The sequence below is a fragment of the Festucalex cinctus genome, chromosome 16, assembly GCF_051991245.1.
Source record: "Festucalex cinctus isolate MCC-2025b chromosome 16, RoL_Fcin_1.0, whole genome shotgun sequence".
NCBI classification, from domain to species: domain Eukaryota; kingdom Metazoa; phylum Chordata; class Actinopteri; order Syngnathiformes; family Syngnathidae; genus Festucalex; species Festucalex cinctus.
The window spans coordinates 24,704,490-24,721,750 of record NC_135426.1 but is presented as its reverse complement, the minus strand read 5'-3'; the positions used below and the strand labels follow the sequence as shown (position 1 = coordinate 24,721,750).

Here is a 17,261-nt window from a genome sequence, read left to right as displayed (position 1 = left end):
CTCGTTGCCAGTTTTAATGCATATTTGGTATCTATACATGTCACTGAATAGTTAAAGGGATACTTTGTCAATATTTTGCCTATAAGATTTATTTTTTCATGTACAATTACTACCTTTTAAAAACACATCTTGCAACTTGCCAATTGAAAAGTTAACCAATCACAGCTGAGTTTGTGAATGTCACATGACCAAACCTTGAAAACACCTGAGCAGTGATCGGTTACCTGCACCCTTGTCATTTTCAGTCGACAGAAGTTGAAAAATGTGTTTTTAAAGCTACAAATTGTATTTGAAAAATAAAGTATCTAATTAGACAAAATATTCATTTTGTTATAGTGGGCTAAATAAGTGAAGTATCAGTTTAACTCTTAACTATGACCCCCAAAAAAGTGAGGGAACATTTTAGTTTACAAGTACACGATGTTACTCATACAAGATAACAGTTAAGGACAAGCACACAAGGATGCAAAGTAGCAAGCAAGGGTATCAACTCAAATGACTCTGGAATGTCACACTGACCAAGGTCTTTATTGAAAACAAAAACAGTTTCCAACTACAGTAGTCCTAGGCAAAAAAAAAAAAAGAAAATGCAAAGAAGTGCCGCATTTACAAACAAGTGTGACAGGCTTGAAATTTGTAACAGAAGGTTTCTTCAGTGGTTTAAGGCAGCAGCTGTCATGACAGCCTCCAAGCAAAAGGGGGCACACTAGTACACAGGTGCGTTTTCCAACTCTTGGTATTTTGGGGGTGCCGGCTTGAAGATGGCGGGCACCAACATGACAGCGGGGCGTCTGCCCTCGCGCAGCTGGTGGATGAGGATGGACGACAGCGTCAGGCCCAGCAGCTGCGAGGAAACAGGAAGTAACGTCAGCAAATGGCATCAACGCGCTCCACAAAATTCTTCTTACCGCCAAGAAGGCCAACACGAAGGTGATGCCCATCACGATGTCGAAGACCAACAAGACGTAGTGGACCATGATGGGGAAACACGGCTGTGCGCAAGCGACCAGTCAGCAACGTTCAACTCTGCGGTCACGTGACCCGATTGACAAAACTCACCTGGCGGAAGACCGACTTCTTCATCTGGAGCATCATGAACTGCAACACACGCATGGGTGAGTTAAGTTGACATCGATTCTGATTTTAATGCCAATCTTCATTTGTGCTCTCACCGTGTAGTCAATGTTGTAACATTTGCCCTCCACGCGCGCCTCGTCGTCACACAAGCACGAGTCTGGAATGTTCTGCCGCCAGTCTTCGTAGCTGAACACGCCGCAGCACTGCAACTGCGCGCACAAACACGGCGTCAGCTCGTGTTGGCGTGGGCGCACGCCACACCGCTGACGACAAACTTTACCATTTCCTGAACACCGTTGGCGATTCCCTTGGTCTGCTCGTCAGCTTCGTCCAATGGCAGCAGGTGGCGGAGCTTGTCTGACATGACGCCCTCCACCTGTGACAAGGCCGCAGTTAGCATAACCGTTTGGTGCAAGTCTTGGAAGGTGGCGTTACCTCAGGACGCACAGCCGCCAGGGGGATGGCGACGCGCAACATCATCAGCGTGCCGATCACCATGCACACCAGGAACTGCACAGGCACAAAAAAACGAGTTTCACGTTTCCCATCTCAAGAGGAATCTGACGGACGGGCACGTACGCGCGACGCAGCGGACTCACCACGATGAGGGCAGCGCGGCTCTGGCGGTGCGCACCGTACGCGCCCACGACGGCAATCGCCATGGTGATGCCGCCCACCACGTACAGCGTGATTAGGGCGGTGTAGCGGCCCTCCACCTGCAACCATACAAGGTGAGCCAGCTAGTATGCGTTTGTGGGTTTTCATTAACCTTTGATTTGAAAAAACGGAAACAGTTAGTGCAAGTGTAGTAAGGGAATGTTTGCATGTGGGAAGGATGTGGTGAATGAATCAGAGTAACCTAACAAGTGAATTTAAACATGAGTGAGTTACTGTGATTGTGGGAGTGACCGCGAAGGAGTGAACTGCACTTACCGTGGCGTCATTGAAGCGTGTGACCACCTGCAGCACCAACGCGAAGGTGATGATAGCGCCCCCTACAATCTGTCATGAAAAAGACAGCCTTCAACATTCGTCACAACAAACGACTGGTTTAACATTTTCAATGGGCAAACAAGCACTCACACCTGAGGAAAATTGACTTTAATTAAGCTATTAGAACCTACAAACTTTTGACGTAATTCAAACAAAAAATCTCAACTGTACGACGCACTTGATAATCACTATTTCAAGAGTTGAAAAGGTTCACATTAGTTAATTTAAAAAAAAAAAAAAAAAAAAAAAAGTGGAGAGTTGAAGAGGGAACAAGCAGACTGAGATGCTAAGGAAGAGGCTAACGTTAGCACGAGGAAGCCGAAGTGCGCACTTAACTTGGCGACCGGAATAGTTCAACTTACCGCGAAGAAAATGTTAGACAGGATCAAGCTCAACTTGACGCAGATGTTCACTTGAGTCATGTTGGCTTCTTTACGCTTGACAAAGTGCGGAAGGAAATTTAACAAAAAAATGAAGTAACGTTTGGACTAGTGTTCACCTCGGCGTCTCTTCGACGAATGAGGCTAATGACGACAAAGGAGAAGGACGTCTCCTATTTGAGGGGTGGCCGTTCCCGTAAATGACTACCTGACTTGACAAATATGGGCATTTCCGGTCCTGGGCGGTATTTCCGGGAAAAACGATGGATTCTTTTTTTTTTTTCTTTTAATAAGACAGAGGTTACCAAATTCGCCAAAAAGGTTGGAGAAATGATCACATGATTTTCAGGAAACGAACGCAGTTTGTTCAATTTTCTTTCTACAAAAGCGTCTTCTGTTTGTGTCGTGTTATTATTCCAAAAGCACTCCAACTTGCATTTCATATTTTTTTAAAAAAAGTGGGCCCCCCCCCCCCCCCCCCAAAAAAATAAAATAAAAAATATGTATGTTTAAAAAATACGAACAAAACATTTCTTCACCCGCTGCTTCATCACACCTGTATGCCCCGAGGTGGCCTATAGGTGCCGCTAACACTAATGGTAAGATTAATAAAACTACTACTGTATTCCAAGAAATGTACGATTAATAATAATTTTTAAGAAAATCACACACACAAATTAAATATACAACAAATTATACATATTTTTAAATTAATATAAAAATAGGCTACTACAAATGGAGTAAAAAAAATACTATTACTAAGGGTAAAACTGCAACTAATAATAAAATAATTCAAAAATACGCGGAGTAATTGCCTGTGAAGGCTGAGAGGCTGAATGACTATTGTGGAATGATTTGGAAAGATAATCAATAAAATGGCCTTCACATTAAGATAATACGACTACTACGACTATAATACGACTTCAAACTACTACTGACGAAGGTGGAGAATTGCTTAGTTTAGTTTATTCATTTTTTCCTTTCGGACACATTACAGTTTACATCAATCACATCACATCATTTGCAACATTGACATCCGAAAGAAGGGCTGACGGGTAGAAGCCGAAGCTTATTCGAGACCCGTCCCCAATTGCAAGTGATTGGAAGCACCTGTGGCTAAAGCAGAGTTTTTACTTTCTGGACCAGGAATCTCAACCTCTGACTACTGATAAATAAAAGAAAAATAATGGCGAGTCGTTCGCCTGTGCGTGTTCTCCAACGTCCATAGTCTAACTGCAGTAAGTCCTTTTCACCACCAGGTCGCACTCAAGTCTCGCTTTCTTCACCCGCAGCGTCTTTTTACATTATCGCGTCCTAATGTTCAAGTCAGCGTTGAATAGCGACGAATAAATGCCCACTGTCCACCAATTCTTCCCTCCTCGCAGCTTGTGTCAAATAAAAGCCGTTTTCTTTTCATCATCCTCATCGTCAGCCATTCATCTCGCTTCCTTCCTCCACTTCCGGCTTGTTGGTGGCCGTGTGGACGTGAGGACGCCTCTGGTCTCCTCCTCTCGTGTCCGCTGTGGACTGGATGGAGATGAAGATGATGACGAGGGTTACGGGAGGATGTTTGCTGGTCCTGACGTTTCTCTGCTGCGGGTTGACGTGCGCAGGTGAGAGACAATTACACCTCGTCGGCCACAATTAGCTTAATTCACGCGCATACATTTCCGAACGCCATTTGATTAGCTTCGGCTAGGTTCACTTGCTAACAAACGTCTTAAGCGCCAATTTTTTGAAATTTCTTTGGCATATATGCCTGTTTGATGTACACTTCTGGAATAACGTTTATGGGGTTTTTTTTGCTGAAAGCCACAATCCCAGGTGTTCATCACTTTTGGATTATTGGCTGTGGAAATAAAATGCGATAACATGAAATAAAATAATAATAATAAAGAACTCGATTATAGATGCCACATTGAAATTGTAAATTAGATGTCGTTGAGTTGTGCCCTTGAAGTGCTTTTGCCTGTTTGACCCCAGCGGCCAGGTGTGGCTACTGCACGCGGAGACGTGCTCTCCTTGCACGGGTCAAGGGTCAAGGGTTCAAAGTAAGATGGCCGCCACAAGTCAGTCGAGTTTGGAGAGTGTGCAGGAGAAGACCTCTCGGGAAGATGACGAGCTTTTTTCGTGGCATTCTTTTGACATCTTTCACTATTTGGAAGCTTTAAAATTGGGTCAAGTTTCAATCGTGTCCAACTTGTCCAGAAGACGATTCATGAACTCATCATCACCTCGACCAAGAAATAGTGAGTGAATGAATGCATTGAAACCCTGCTGAAGCTTCAAAGCTTGGAATCTTGGAAAAATGGCACAAATATGAGTTATCATTGTTACCATCATGTAAATTGAATAATCATGGTGTGTTTATGATTTCTCTGAATGATGATCTAAGAAGGAAGATAACTATGCGACACTATTTCAAGAATTCTCAGCAAGTGCTTTCATTATATTTACACAAGATAACTTGGACAACCTTCCTCGGAAATTACAATGTTGTCAGGTGAACTCGGTCTGTGTTTCATCTCGGTTAGCTTCACATGCTAACAACAGTTTCCTTCCTTGGTTGCGTGTGATTGATCCATGCCAGCTAAACTGACCTATAAGAGCACGTCTCAGCTGATGGTTGTCATAGCAACAAGATGGCAGGATAGTGAGCGGCGCTTCCTGCTTGCTGCACATTGTTGCACACTTTATTGTGAAACCGCGTCACGGATGTTTGTTGTCTTTCGCCGAAGCTTCTGGAGATGGCGTTTGTGTTGTTGTCTGTAACGCGACCTGCTGATCTCCTCAGAGTCGTCGTCAGATGAGCCACGTGTTGCGGACGCCTCGGATTTGAACCGGCGGCCCGATGACAGCGAGCCGCCTCTCCACCGCCACCGCCAACATCATCATCGTCATCATCTCCATCATCAGGATGATGAGATTCACGTGGAGCATGCCGCCGTGGCCGCACGCCATCTGGTTACCATGGTGAGATGAATGATGGGCTGGCCGATTATGGAAAAAAAAAAAAATCCTGATTATCCATCCATCCATCCTGTCTGTAACCTGCTGTGTTGCGTTTGCAGTTTTTGGCGTTGGACGTGCGCAGTCTGAATGCGGCTCTTCTTCGTTGGTTTCGCAGCGGCGTGGCGGCGGCGCTGGGCGTTCCTGTCGGCCTCGTCCACATCAACGCTCTGGATGTGAGGACGCGCGCCTCTCAATTTCACTTCTCGATCAGTGGATTGATTGATTGATTGATTTTTTTTCTGCAACAGGAAAATAAAAACGGCGTGGAGCTGTTTGTGTCGTCGGAGCGGCCGGATGCGTCCGAGCCCCGCCCAGCCCGGGACGTGGTCCAATCGCTGAACATCAGGGTGCTTCATCGCCAACTGGCGCATTTTGGCATCACCGAAGTCTCCACCGAGGTGCACAAAAAGTCTCCAAATATTCAATTGGGGCCACAAACTTTGGATTTTTCGATCAAAAGTTGTGAATTGTTTGTTTGTGTAGAAGAACGTCCTGCAGGGGGAGCCGCAGGAGCACGCGTTGAGGCAACAGCAACGCTTGTATACCGCCGTCCTCTTCTTCGCCATCCTCATCATGGCAGTCGTCTGCTTGATGGTGCGTGCAAGCACAAATCCAATTCACACACAAAAACCTTCCTCCCACTTTGTGACTTTTCTTGCAGCTTTTGTATCGACTCAAGACGACTTCAAACAGACAGCGGAAAGCTCCGCCCCTTCACCTGACCACCAAGGTATCCTCTGAAAAGGTAAGCTGCGATTGGCCGTGGCCAATGTTGACCTTTTGACTGGCGTCGGCAGGTGGTCACGGCCACGGCCGCCCCACGTCCGCAGCAGCCAATCACAGCGGCCCGGTCGCTTCCTCCGCCCGCTGTCCCGCCCCCGAGGTACGTTCCTGTTCCCATAAAGCGGTGCTTCTCAAATTGGAGGGCGCGTTTGACCTTGGGGAACATGCTTTTTTATTTTATTTTTTTTACTGTCCAAGAATAAAGTGCAATTGCACCTCCACTACATTAGGGGGCAGTGGTGCTCTCTCACAAATTATTTTATATTTTTGTTTTGCAGGTAAAAAAAATTTTTTTTAAATATTGTGCTCCTGAGTTAATGTTGGTGATCAGTTTGAATGCATTATTATTTATTGATTTTATGTAATTTTATTTTTCCGTATCATATGGTTTGACGTGGTCAGCCCAAAAAAAATGTTTATAGTTTAATTAAGGATTTAATTTTATTTTTGAATTTCAGATGCACTTTAAATCTTTTCTGTTACAGTTAATAAAGATATTCTTTGTTGTAAGTTAGTCCATATTTCTTTCATTTTATTCTCTTATACGTTAATACGGGTACAGTGTTATGCACAGGTGGGGGGGGGGATGACAGAAAATAATTGAGAAGCACTGCCATAAGTAACTGGCACTTCCTGTCTACTTCCTGTTGACCACCTTGTCGTCGTCTCCTTCTAGCCCCGCCCCTCCCTCCCAAGTCGCACCGGTGCTGAATGAGCTCAAGCCGTGCCCCTCCCCCTTCAGGATGAAACCGCTGTCAGGACTACAAGAGAGGTGAACATTTCACATCATGACCACAGCGGGGTGTTTGTGTGTTTGTGTGTATGTGCTGGACATCAGCCAATCAGCAATCAGCTCGGCAGGAAGTAGCGACTTCCAGACAGGAAGTCGCTCCTTCACGAAAGCCGACTTGTCGGTGAGGTCGCCCCGATGTCGCCCGCAGACGCGGCTCCAACGTGTCGCTCGTCCTGGACATGTCGGCGGCTGTCGCCGCGGCGACGGCGCCGCGGGAGGACGCCACCCGCGAGTACCTGATGGCCGCCGGACGCGCGCTCACGCCGCGCCGGCTGCGCCGCGTCGTCCAAGACGCGCACGCGCTCCACGCCGAGTTTGCGGTGAGTCACGTGACCGGGTCGGGCGTGGAGAGCTTCTCGTTGCCACGGTAACCGCCGGACGCTGGATTGTGTGTGCGTGTGTGTTGCGTGTCAGGAGATCCCCATGAACTTCACGGAGTCCAACCAAGTGGACGTTCCCAACCACGGAAGCAAGAACCGCTACAAGAGCATCCTGCCCAGTGAGTCGCGGTTGCTTGGCGACCAAGCAGGAAGCGTCTGGATGCCGTCCGGCCAATCGGCCAATCGGAACGTCCTCATTGAAATGTGCTCGTCGTAGATCCTCGCTCCCGAGTCGTGCTGCAGGCCGGGAGCAGCGCCGACCCGCTCGCCTCCTACATCAACGCCAACTACATCCGGGTGGGTCTGCGCGCGTGCGTGCGTGCGTGCGTGCGTGCGCGCGCGAGCTTGAAGCAAAGACACGTGCAGTGAAAGTTTTCCCACGATGACCCTTTTGGCTGTCAGGAAGCAGCGAGAACACAAAGTTTCCAAACATTTCCTTACTTACAAAATCAAACGGAGTGTGTGCAATGACCCAGGATGTTCTTGTGTCTGTGAGGTGTGTGCGTGCACCTTCATGAAAGTAAATGAATCCGTTTCCAAAAGTTTGGCGAGTGCAACTACAACATCAATACACATGTAATATTGTTGCTAAAGTTGTTTTTTTTAAATTATTTTTTTTAATAACTTAATACCACATAAAGAACAGGAATTGGTTGATAAAGAGTAATTGGGCGAAAATGGTGTAATAATGATGGAAAAAATGAGTACAAAAAAATTGATAAAATTTTATCTGATTATTTGTGTCTTATCTAAATTTATTTTATTTTTTTTAAATAATAATTACCATTGCTCTAAGTCACCTCTTCATGTCGGAAGCTGCATCAAAGCCTTCTGTATGCTCTTACATAAAAAACAAAAAAACAAAAAAAAAACGTGTAAACACGTCTTTGGGAGGCAAGGACTAGGTATTTAAAAACGTTTTTACACGTTTTTGGGATTGAATGAGTTAAAGCGATATTTGACTCATTGAGCCACTTTCAGCAGTAAAAAGTTCATATTTTGTCCAGAATAAACGTCATTATTTTATTTTATTTTATTGTTTATTTGGTAACTTCATTATGTTATTTTACTTTTTTATTTTATTTTATTTAATTTTTTTGTTTATTTGGTAACTTCATTTTTTAATTTTGTTTATTTATTTATTTATTTTATTTATTTAATAACTTCATTATTTTTCATGAACAATTAATACCTTTTTAAAAAAAATCATTTGACATCACCTGTGCTGAGTAAACAGGTAACGACCAATCATGGCTTAGTTTGCTGACCAAACCCAGAAAACAGGTGAGCCTTGATTGGTCGTTACCCGTTTCCTCAGCACAGGTGATGTCATCAGCAAGTGAGAAAATGAGTTTTTAAAGGTAATCGTTGTACATGACAAATAATGAAGTGATCAAATGAATTCTGGAAAAAATGTGAACTTTTTACTACTGTCAAGTATCCCTTTTTGATAATCATTTCTTGTCGATGAATCGTCGCAACTCTCGTTTTGTTTGTGCGTATTGAGCAAGTGCTGCTTTTGTTACCGTTTTGCCGTCTCAGGGTTACGGCGGCGCCGAGAAGGCCTTCATCGCCACGCAGGGCCCGATGGTGAACACGGTGGACGACTTCTGGCTGATGGCGTGGCAGGAAGCGGCGCCCGCCATCGTCATGATCACCAAGCTCAAAGAGAAGAACGAGGTTAGCGCCCGCGTGGGTTATTTTATGTATTTTTTACGGGGACGACGCGGCGGCCGATTCGGCTCATGGTTTGTCCCGCTTGACAGAAGTGCGTCCGTTACTGGCCGGAGAAACGCGGCATCTACGGGAAGGTGGAGGTGGAGGTCGACGGCGTGCGAGAGTGTCACCACTACACCGAGAGACGCGTCACGCTCAAGGTACACACGTGAATATTTGTAGAATTGATTCATCAATCGGTTAATCGACTAATCATTTTAATTTTCCATTAAACTGTGTTACAAAAGCAACGATTGTTTATTAACCACTGATTGGTGTTTATTTAGTACTTCATATTTGTATTCCTGTAATATCCAAAAATGGATTTTATTTCAATTCGAAAGGAAGAAGACGGGGAAAAGGCAGTTGTAGCCCACATGCTGTTTTTGTGGAACATAAAGGCACTTACAATACAAACTTCAAAAATGTTTCAACAAAAAAAGACATTTTAATGTCTCGATTTGTCATTTTATCTTGCAAAGCAGACCGGAGTCCATTATGACAATGTTGTGCATATCTGGAAATGGAAGTACAAATCATTTGTCAATCAAATCATTTTGAATCGAAAATCGTTTGAATCGAGAATCAAAAATCGATTCCGATTCGAATCGCAGACCCAAAAGTCGTAATCGAATCGAATCGTCAGACAGTCAAAGATTCCCAGCCCGAATTGAGACGATTGCAAAACAAATCTGTTTAGACTTAACCCTCAACATCTCTTTGACATGGAGACTTTTTTTTTTGTTTTGTTTTTTCAGTCTGATTAAAATGATTGTGAAAAAGCCGATATATTGACCCTGGCTGTGCGTGTGCGTGTGCGTGTGCGTGCGTGCAGCGTGGGCCCACAAGTCACACGTTGCATCATTTCTGGTTCACGTCGTGGCCCGACCACAAGACGCCCGACGCCACTCTGCCGCTTCTGCAGCTGATGGACGACGTGGAGGCGGCGACCGCGGCGGCCGGGGGCCCCGCGGGGCCCGTCATCGTACACTGCAGGTAACTTGAGGTCATCCTGTTTTCTTTTTTGTTTTTTTTACGCGTAACGATTGCGATTGTGTTGCAGCGCCGGGATCGGCCGCACGGGCTGCTTCATCGCCGCCAGCGTGGCCGCGCGACAGCTGGCGGTCGAGGGTGTCGTCGATGTGCTGGCCATCACCTGCCGCCTGCGCCTCGACAGGTGAGAGCTGGAAAAACAGAAAACAAAAAGTCTCCACAAAAAAAACTGCATTATTATTTATTACGGCTAAATTTTGACGTGGACGTGTTGACTGGAATTCCCGCATTACCTACTTTCCAAGGAAGGGGCGGTCATTAATCGAGCTTAGAAAAAAATTAGCGGCGTTAAAGGAACTTGAGGTTAGCTTAAAATTCATGTACTAATTTTGACACACTTATTACTAACACAACTTTTGAACGACTACTATACAAACTCTAAAATGCAGTACCAGTAAAAGGGGAAAAAAACAAAACGAAAAATAAATAAATAAATAAATAAAATGCAGTACCACGACAGGAACTACAATAAAAAAAAAATATTAATAATAAAAAAAAGTATTAGTGCAACAACAGATGAAGTTTTGTGTTCCTTTAAGGGGCGGAATGATCCAGACGGCAGAGCAGTACGAGTTTGTCCATCACGCCTTGAGCCTGTACGAGTCGCGCCGGCGTCACCGTGGCGACCGGGCCTCGGCGGGTGGGCTGTGACGCGGAGGCGGAGCTTGCTGACTGGGACGGACAGGATGGGGAGGTACCCTTTTTGACGGCGTGTCGGCTCCTCCCCTCTTAGCAGCGGGCTAGCGTAGCGTAGCCTTGCTAGCATCGTCAACTTCCTGTCGCCACTTTTTCCGGCCGGTGTCGGTACCATATGTGTTCGGCCTGCCATATCTATTCGGGGTCCTTTGCGTCTGCTCGGCGCTTGCCGATGACGTCGGTACAGCAAGCGAGCAGTGTCAAATGTGTTCACGTTGGTTTGGTTTCCTAATTTTCCTGTTCACGTATCACAATACATCACAAATAACAGTCGTAATGATTATACGAACACATTAGCACGTCAACTGACAATATTTCGTCCCATCGCAGTAAATTGATTTGAGTAAATATTAGTTTTCCTTCCTGCATTTATGTGCTATTTGACCTCCATTCTTTTATATTTATCTTATCTAATGTATTTTTTCAATCTATTTCATTAGTTATTCAATCTTAAAGTATCCTGCTTTTATACTTAGGTTTATTTACGGTTTTGCAATCTCAGCCCATACATTTTGTTATTTAAATGACATCTTTAATATTTTCTTGCCAATGTCTCCTCAGAGGTGACACTGCACTATGAAGTGCGGAGGGTCGTGCGTATTGCAGAAAATAATTACGATGATGATGATAATGAAATGATGCAATTATTGCCTGAGATGTGACATTTCCTCACCAATATGTTCTGTACTCAGCCTCAGGTTATTAGGTAACTACGAATTTATTTGTAACCTGCATGTGTATCTCATGGACTATTGATATAAATATTAATCAAAGGTAATGGCCTACTACCGTAAAGTCAAAACATTTACTATAATCTAATACTTGAGAAACTCACAAGTTAACTTAATCAACTACAGTAGCACATTTTACTTTTTCTTTAAAGATGTCAAATTCATTAACAAATCAATGAATGACACGTGAATGAATGAATGAATGAATGAATGCACAACTTTTCTTTATATGTTCAGAATTTTCTTCCTTTATCCACAAAACAACAACAAACAAGTCTGAAAGGGTTTCACAGCAAACCTTTAATCATAGACAAGGGAAGACCAGAGATCAATACATTAGAATAGCCACGGTGAGATGTAACAAAACACATGAATTATGACCTGTGTGTCACTAGCGGATCAAATGGGATGGCGCTTATTGATTTACGGAGGTGACAGAAAAAACAAAAACACAATTCTAGTAACATACTTGATGTGCATTTGAAAAAAAGAGTTGACTCAAATACGACAAAGATGTTCTTTGCTGTGTCACTTTGAGTAATAGTAAATCTTTTAATCAGGTCATCCAGTGTTTGTTTTTGAGAGTGTTAAACTTTTGTTTACCAATTGCATTTGGCTGCAGACGAGACTGCAGTACCCCGGATGAGGGTTTTCCGAGTAAAAGGCTTGTAGTACTCCTCTTTTCCCTGTCCCAACATATCCTGTGAATAAGATTGAAATACCATACAGATTATATAAACAATCATACTGACCAATGGCAAATGACGGCATGGCATGTTCTATGACTACTTATGACACTGAACATCAATGCTCAAAAACATCCATCCATTTTTTTGACTGCTTATTCCTCACAAGGGTCTCGGGGGTGCTGGAGCCTATCTCAGCTGGCTTTGGGCAGTAGGCGGGGTACACCTTGTACTGGTTGCCAGCCAATCTCAGGGCACACGGAGACAAACAACCACCCCCCACACACACCTAAGGACAATTCACAGCACCCAATTAACCTGCCATGCACGTCTTTTGGAATGTGGGAGGAGACCGGAGTACACGGAGAAGACCATGCTCTATAACATAATTAAGAATATCCACTGAAAGCTATATACCAGGACTGCTGTTTTTATAAGGGGTTCCACATTCCCAGCAGTTCTGAATCTTGTACATTGTATAAAATTCATTAACATGGGAAGCAGAATACTTGTTCCATGGAGCAACACCTGTGGAAAATAAATTGTGAAGCAAAAATGAACATTTCATTAGAGCTGGTAAAAACATGAAACTCTGTGTTGTGTAGCTTTAATTTAAGGCCTTACTGTCAAGCCACTGGAAATGTGCCTGTCTCCTGAAGCTGACAGTGGAGACTGTGTTCCTGAATGCAGTGCACACGACGGCGAGTTTCAGGATTGCTCCATCTCCTTCAATGAGGACCACTTCTTTAAGTATGTCTGACAGGATACATACTGGCAACTGTAAAATATAGGTCAGGCACAATAAAACCAAAACTTTAAGAGTGAGTGGGGAAAATCTGTCAAACACATAAACCTGGAAAATTAAAGTAAAATGTCTATTACAATAAAACATTTACCAGACGCTTTGTTGAGCATAAAATATTAAATTCAGATTACCTGCAATATGAAGCACCTGTTGGCCTTTTCAAATTCAACCTTTGAGGAAAAAAAAAACAATTAGTGAGCCAGTGATTAAGCAGGTACAAGCAAGCAAGCTTGTAGGTAGGATGATAAAATACTTGTTTCAAATAATCAGATTTTTCCACATGACTCAGCTATAAGTACCGGTACACTTGGTGTTACTGCCAAGCTTTCCACATGGCCTCGCTTTCTGGCCTTTGGGATCCTGAAAATTGGTTCCAGTGACCCTTGGAGCAAGGCTCTGGACTCATTGGTCCAGTATGCCAATCTTTGTCCATGGCTGTAAGTGATGTATTAGTGACATAAAAAAAAGTTAACCAATTGGAAAGTACTTTAGTAAATTAAATTAGAAAGATTATATTACCCATCAATCTGGAACCGTTCCATCAGGCTGATGCACCACCATTTGCGGATGTGTGCCATATCCCCCTAAAAGACATTATCTTAAATATGCTAATAACAACACACTTTCTGGTTTATGATTGGCCAACTATAAACATTGCTGTATAGGAAATTTAATTTATGATCAATTTCTGAACTTCCTTCTATGTCATTAAAATAAATACCCACCTCAGTGAACAAAAATGGCACACCTGTGCTCATGCTGAGTGCATACTGCAAAAAGCAAAGATATGTTCAAGCATTTAAGAATATATTACCAACAACATATTTAAACAGACAGAAAAATGTTTACCATCAAGATGAAAATTCCACAACTGTCGCCACTTGTTTGGTTAGGAAAGCCCTGTTTATGAAGATATTAAAGAACAAATATAGCAGTCTTATTGTAAAATCAATGTCTTAAAATACAATCCAATGTACTTAGATGTACCTGAATATCTCTGCCAAACTTAATTGTCCACTGGCCTGGATTAATGTGATGAGCTAGGTTACTGTAAAAATCATCAGAAATAGCAAGGCTTCAGGGCTTTAACAAGAGTATACCTTATATAGCCATTGAACGAGGCTAACCTTTAAAACAGCCTTTGAACGAGGCTTGAAGGATGCTAATACTTTTTCCACTGTACGGCGTCTTCCTGGATGACCCCCAGTGCCCAGATTGTCGTGGCAGATGGTTAAAATATCTCTGACTTGTGACTGATACACGATCAATCGGAGCTTGCCCTTGAATCTGTAATATAACTTCTCATCTAAAGTCGAAGAAAAACAATTACTGAGGGTACGCGTAGTTAAATAAATAGGTGCAGCTGAAGAACTAAACGGCTTCCATTTGTTGTAAATAAAAAAAAGAAAAGTCAAAACGTTACTTACTTTGAATTGTGTAGGATTTTGACGCGGTACGAATCGTTGCCTTTCGGGTCGCCGAACACTTTGATGCAGAAGTGCGGCTATGATAAGTCCCGTTAGATAAATAATAATGAATTTCTTCATAAAAATCATCCATGTTTCACCTCCTCAGAATTGTGTTTTCCCTCCAACGACTGTAAAGTTGCCTCACCAATCACAATCGTCGACATCTCAGCCAATCCTGTAGCGTAAAACGTCTCAGCCAATCCTGTAGCGTAACGTCATCTGTAGGCGAAGGACCCCGAATAGATATGGCAGGCCGAACACATATGGTACCGACACCGGCACTGCCAAAATGTTCCTTTTGCACCCTAAAACCAACATTGGCAACATTTCACTTTCAAATTGCCAAAGAAAGAAGCTGTATTGAAAAGAAAGAAGGTGTATTTCAAGACTTAAACTTGAAAACATCTTGTTTTAATTTTATTCCATGGTTACATTTTTTTTAAATACATTCTGTGTTTACAAAATATTGAAATAGATTTTCAATGTATTTAAAAGGCCTGGAAGAGCCTTGAACTATATTTAAAAAAAAAACATGTGGGCTCTTAAAATGTTTTATTATTTACAATAAATACTGTAAATAACAAAATAAAAAATATGAGTAACATGAAGAGTTTTATAAATAAATACAGTGAATCCCTCGTTGACATTCAACACCACCCTCAAGTTTTGTCAAATTTTTTAATTTAGTATTGATCAAAAATATTTGGGCAATAAATGCATCTTTCATTTTTTTTTAATAAACAATTTTTTAAATACTCGTAATTTAATAATGGTTTATCAAATTAATTTTCAAAAATATAAATATTATTCTGACTTTTTTTTGTCTACATTTGATGATACATTTAATAAAAAAAAAAATCTTTTCTCATTTTACCAAATATGATTTGCGTTATTTATACTAACTAAAAAATAAAGTAAGTTAATTTTAATTGCCGCTGATGTTCTAAAATAATTCAATTTAGTTTGTTTGCCCACTTCTGCTTTTGACCAAAAAAGTTTTGCTCTTTGTTTGTTTTAATTTTTTATATTTTTTTAATTCATGGTGCAGGCATCTCTTTGATTGTATATTTATTTATTGGAGCCAATAAGAAGATTATTTTTATACAATTTATTCCAAGTTTTGTGTTCGTGTGAGCAAGAAAACATTTTGCAAAATAATCCAAAATGTGACAAATCATTGCGTGTAAATGGACATGTTAAAAAAATAAAAAATGTTGAAATGTTATTTTGGTCCTTTTTGTGATGATGTAAAAGCACTTCAGATCTTCATCATCATCATCATCGTTGTGTTCATGCGTCTCGTGGTCGGCACAAATTTGTTTTAAATTTCTGGCATTAAAGTCAACTGAAAGAAAACAAGCCGACTGCACTGGCCTTCACTTCACCTTTCGGCCTGAAGGGGGCGCTGCAACCACTCAGGTCCTTTTGGATTTCGATTGTGCATTTTCCAACCAGGGTTCAGGTTGACTTTCAGGACTGACTGGGGTGGTCCCACCTGGCAGATCTTCATCATCATCATCATCATCATCATCAAAGTGGTGAGCGGCTCGTCTGACCTTTCACGTGTCAAGTGTGAGTGGCGGCTGTGGAATGCGGAAGGAAGGAAGGAAGGAAGGAAGGAAGGAAGGAGAAGGTGTGGACGCACAGCTCGCTTGATCGCAAGCGCCGAAATTTTCCCAAGGCATGAAAAATCATTTTTGAGCAGCAACTCGCAATAAATCCAAAAAATTGATCAATGACAGAAGGCCACATGTTGGACTAGTGGTGAGCGTCTGCCTCGCACATTGAATCACAATAGGTGCTCGTGTCACGCGACAAGCTGGACACGTGACCAGACGCTGACTGGCGACCGGTCCATCGTTTGTCTACCCGTGTGTCTGGCGACCAATCCAGGACGACGACGGGGCCAGAAAACGGAAAACGGCTGCAGCATGCGAGTAAGTGTTTTTTTTTTTTTTTTTTTGTGGGCGTCAAAGTTATTTGTAGCGAGCGCAGACAGGAAGCGGAGAACAAAGAAGGCCAACAGGAAAGGCGGAGCTCCCGGAGTTTGTCCCGGCGCTTGGCAGGAAAGCGACCGAGCGAGTCCGCGCACGCAGCAAAAGCGGCCGGCGGCCGAGCATGACCGACGCCGCCGACGGCCACCAGACACCTTCCCCGCCACATCCAAAATGGCGGCACATGGATTTTGGCGAAGCGTCACTTTCGTGTGGATGCTGCAGGTAAGACTCTTCTTCTTCTTCTTCTTCTTCTTCTTCTTCTTGTTGTCGTTGTCGTTGAGCAAGGCAGCGTGGCTTTCCTGATCGATGGACTTGTTTTGTGCCCCAAGGAAACTCAGACAAACTCCAAAGTTTCAACTTTTAAAATAAAATTTTTTTGTGTTTTTTTGTTGACCAGGCCAAAGAAAAGAAAAATGAAAATAGTATAATTCTCATTCCCGTTTGTTTGTTTGTTTTAAAAAAACTGGAATTATCTGATCCACAGTTTACTAATATTTCCTTATTTGCTAAGAGTAATATTTTTGGTTAAAATGATTATTTTTATGTGATATACCAATTTATAAAATAATCTCAAATGATAAACATGTATATATAAAATGTAAGCTAATTTTTTGTGAACACTTGGTGAAAACTAATAAAAATACTAATTGCACACTGTATGTAAATAGTTAATTTGCATTTTTATTTCCA

The 17,261-nt window shown here is 42.6% G+C and overlaps 4 protein-coding genes across 12 annotated transcripts in view; 2 read left to right on the top strand and 2 right to left on the bottom strand.

Annotated features, from left to right (window-relative positions):
• Positions 1-509: 509 nt before the first annotated feature.
• LOC144003309 (tetraspanin-8-like) lies at positions 510-2,615 on the bottom strand. The gene is made up of 9 exons (XM_077499425.1): positions 2,433-2,615; positions 2,011-2,079; positions 1,677-1,793; positions 1,513-1,587; positions 1,358-1,453; positions 1,173-1,286; positions 1,060-1,098; positions 909-992; positions 510-844 (listed from the first exon to the last, which is right to left on the bottom strand). Exons 1-9 carry the CDS (start codon positions 2,490-2,492, stop codon positions 707-709), a joined length of 792 nt encoding a protein of 263 aa, XP_077355551.1. The 5' UTR covers positions 2,493-2,615; the 3' UTR covers positions 510-706.
• Positions 2,616-3,731: 1,116 nt separating this feature from the next.
• Positions 3,732-16,183, top strand: ptprr (protein tyrosine phosphatase receptor type R). Of its 5 annotated transcripts, none has more exons than XM_077500994.1 (17): positions 3,732-4,063; positions 5,245-5,423; positions 5,522-5,635; positions 5,711-5,860; positions 5,946-6,056; positions 6,124-6,192; positions 6,260-6,345; positions 6,922-7,017; positions 7,187-7,358; positions 7,453-7,537; positions 7,636-7,715; positions 8,961-9,098; positions 9,185-9,295; positions 9,970-10,130; positions 10,198-10,311; positions 10,727-10,881; positions 16,037-16,183. In XM_077500994.1, the coding sequence occupies exons 1-16, from the start codon at positions 3,982-3,984 to the stop codon at positions 10,836-10,838; spliced, it is 1,860 nt and encodes a 619-aa protein (XP_077357120.1). In that variant the 5' UTR covers positions 3,732-3,981; the 3' UTR covers positions 10,839-10,881; positions 16,037-16,183. The 5 variants fall into 5 exon arrangements, with proteins under 5 accessions (XP_077357120.1, XP_077357117.1, XP_077357122.1 ...); XM_077500991.1 differs by having other exon boundaries at positions 16,030-16,180; XM_077500996.1 differs by having other exon boundaries at positions 16,049-16,170.
• LOC144004081 (uncharacterized) lies at positions 11,945-14,847 on the bottom strand. 4 transcript variants are annotated; one of them, XM_077501013.1, is made up of 10 exons: positions 14,233-14,847; positions 14,093-14,153; positions 13,955-14,005; positions 13,831-13,875; positions 13,625-13,689; positions 13,405-13,540; positions 13,237-13,275; positions 12,925-13,078; positions 12,718-12,828; positions 11,945-12,315 (listed from the first exon to the last, which is right to left on the bottom strand). In XM_077501013.1, exons 3-10 carry the CDS (start codon positions 13,955-13,957, stop codon positions 12,176-12,178), a joined length of 693 nt encoding a protein of 230 aa, XP_077357139.1. In that variant the 5' UTR covers positions 13,958-14,005; positions 14,093-14,153; positions 14,233-14,847; the 3' UTR covers positions 11,945-12,175. The 4 variants fall into 4 exon arrangements, with proteins under 4 accessions (XP_077357139.1, XP_077357140.1, XP_077357138.1 ...); XM_077501014.1 differs by having other exon boundaries at positions 13,955-14,411; positions 14,533-14,609; positions 14,720-14,847; XM_077501012.1 differs by having other exon boundaries at positions 13,955-14,411; positions 14,533-14,847.
• ptprb (protein tyrosine phosphatase receptor type b) overlaps positions 16,113-17,261 on the top strand; it is an 18,078-nt gene continuing 16,929 nt past the window's right edge. For both annotated transcript variants that reach the window (XM_077500988.1, XM_077500989.1), the window contains exons 1-2: positions 16,113-16,255; positions 16,373-16,793. In XM_077500988.1, the coding sequence (XP_077357114.1) occupies positions 16,506-16,793 (288 nt within the window). In that variant the 5' untranslated portion in view covers positions 16,113-16,255; positions 16,373-16,505. The remainder of the gene's footprint in view (positions 16,256-16,372; positions 16,794-17,261) is intronic.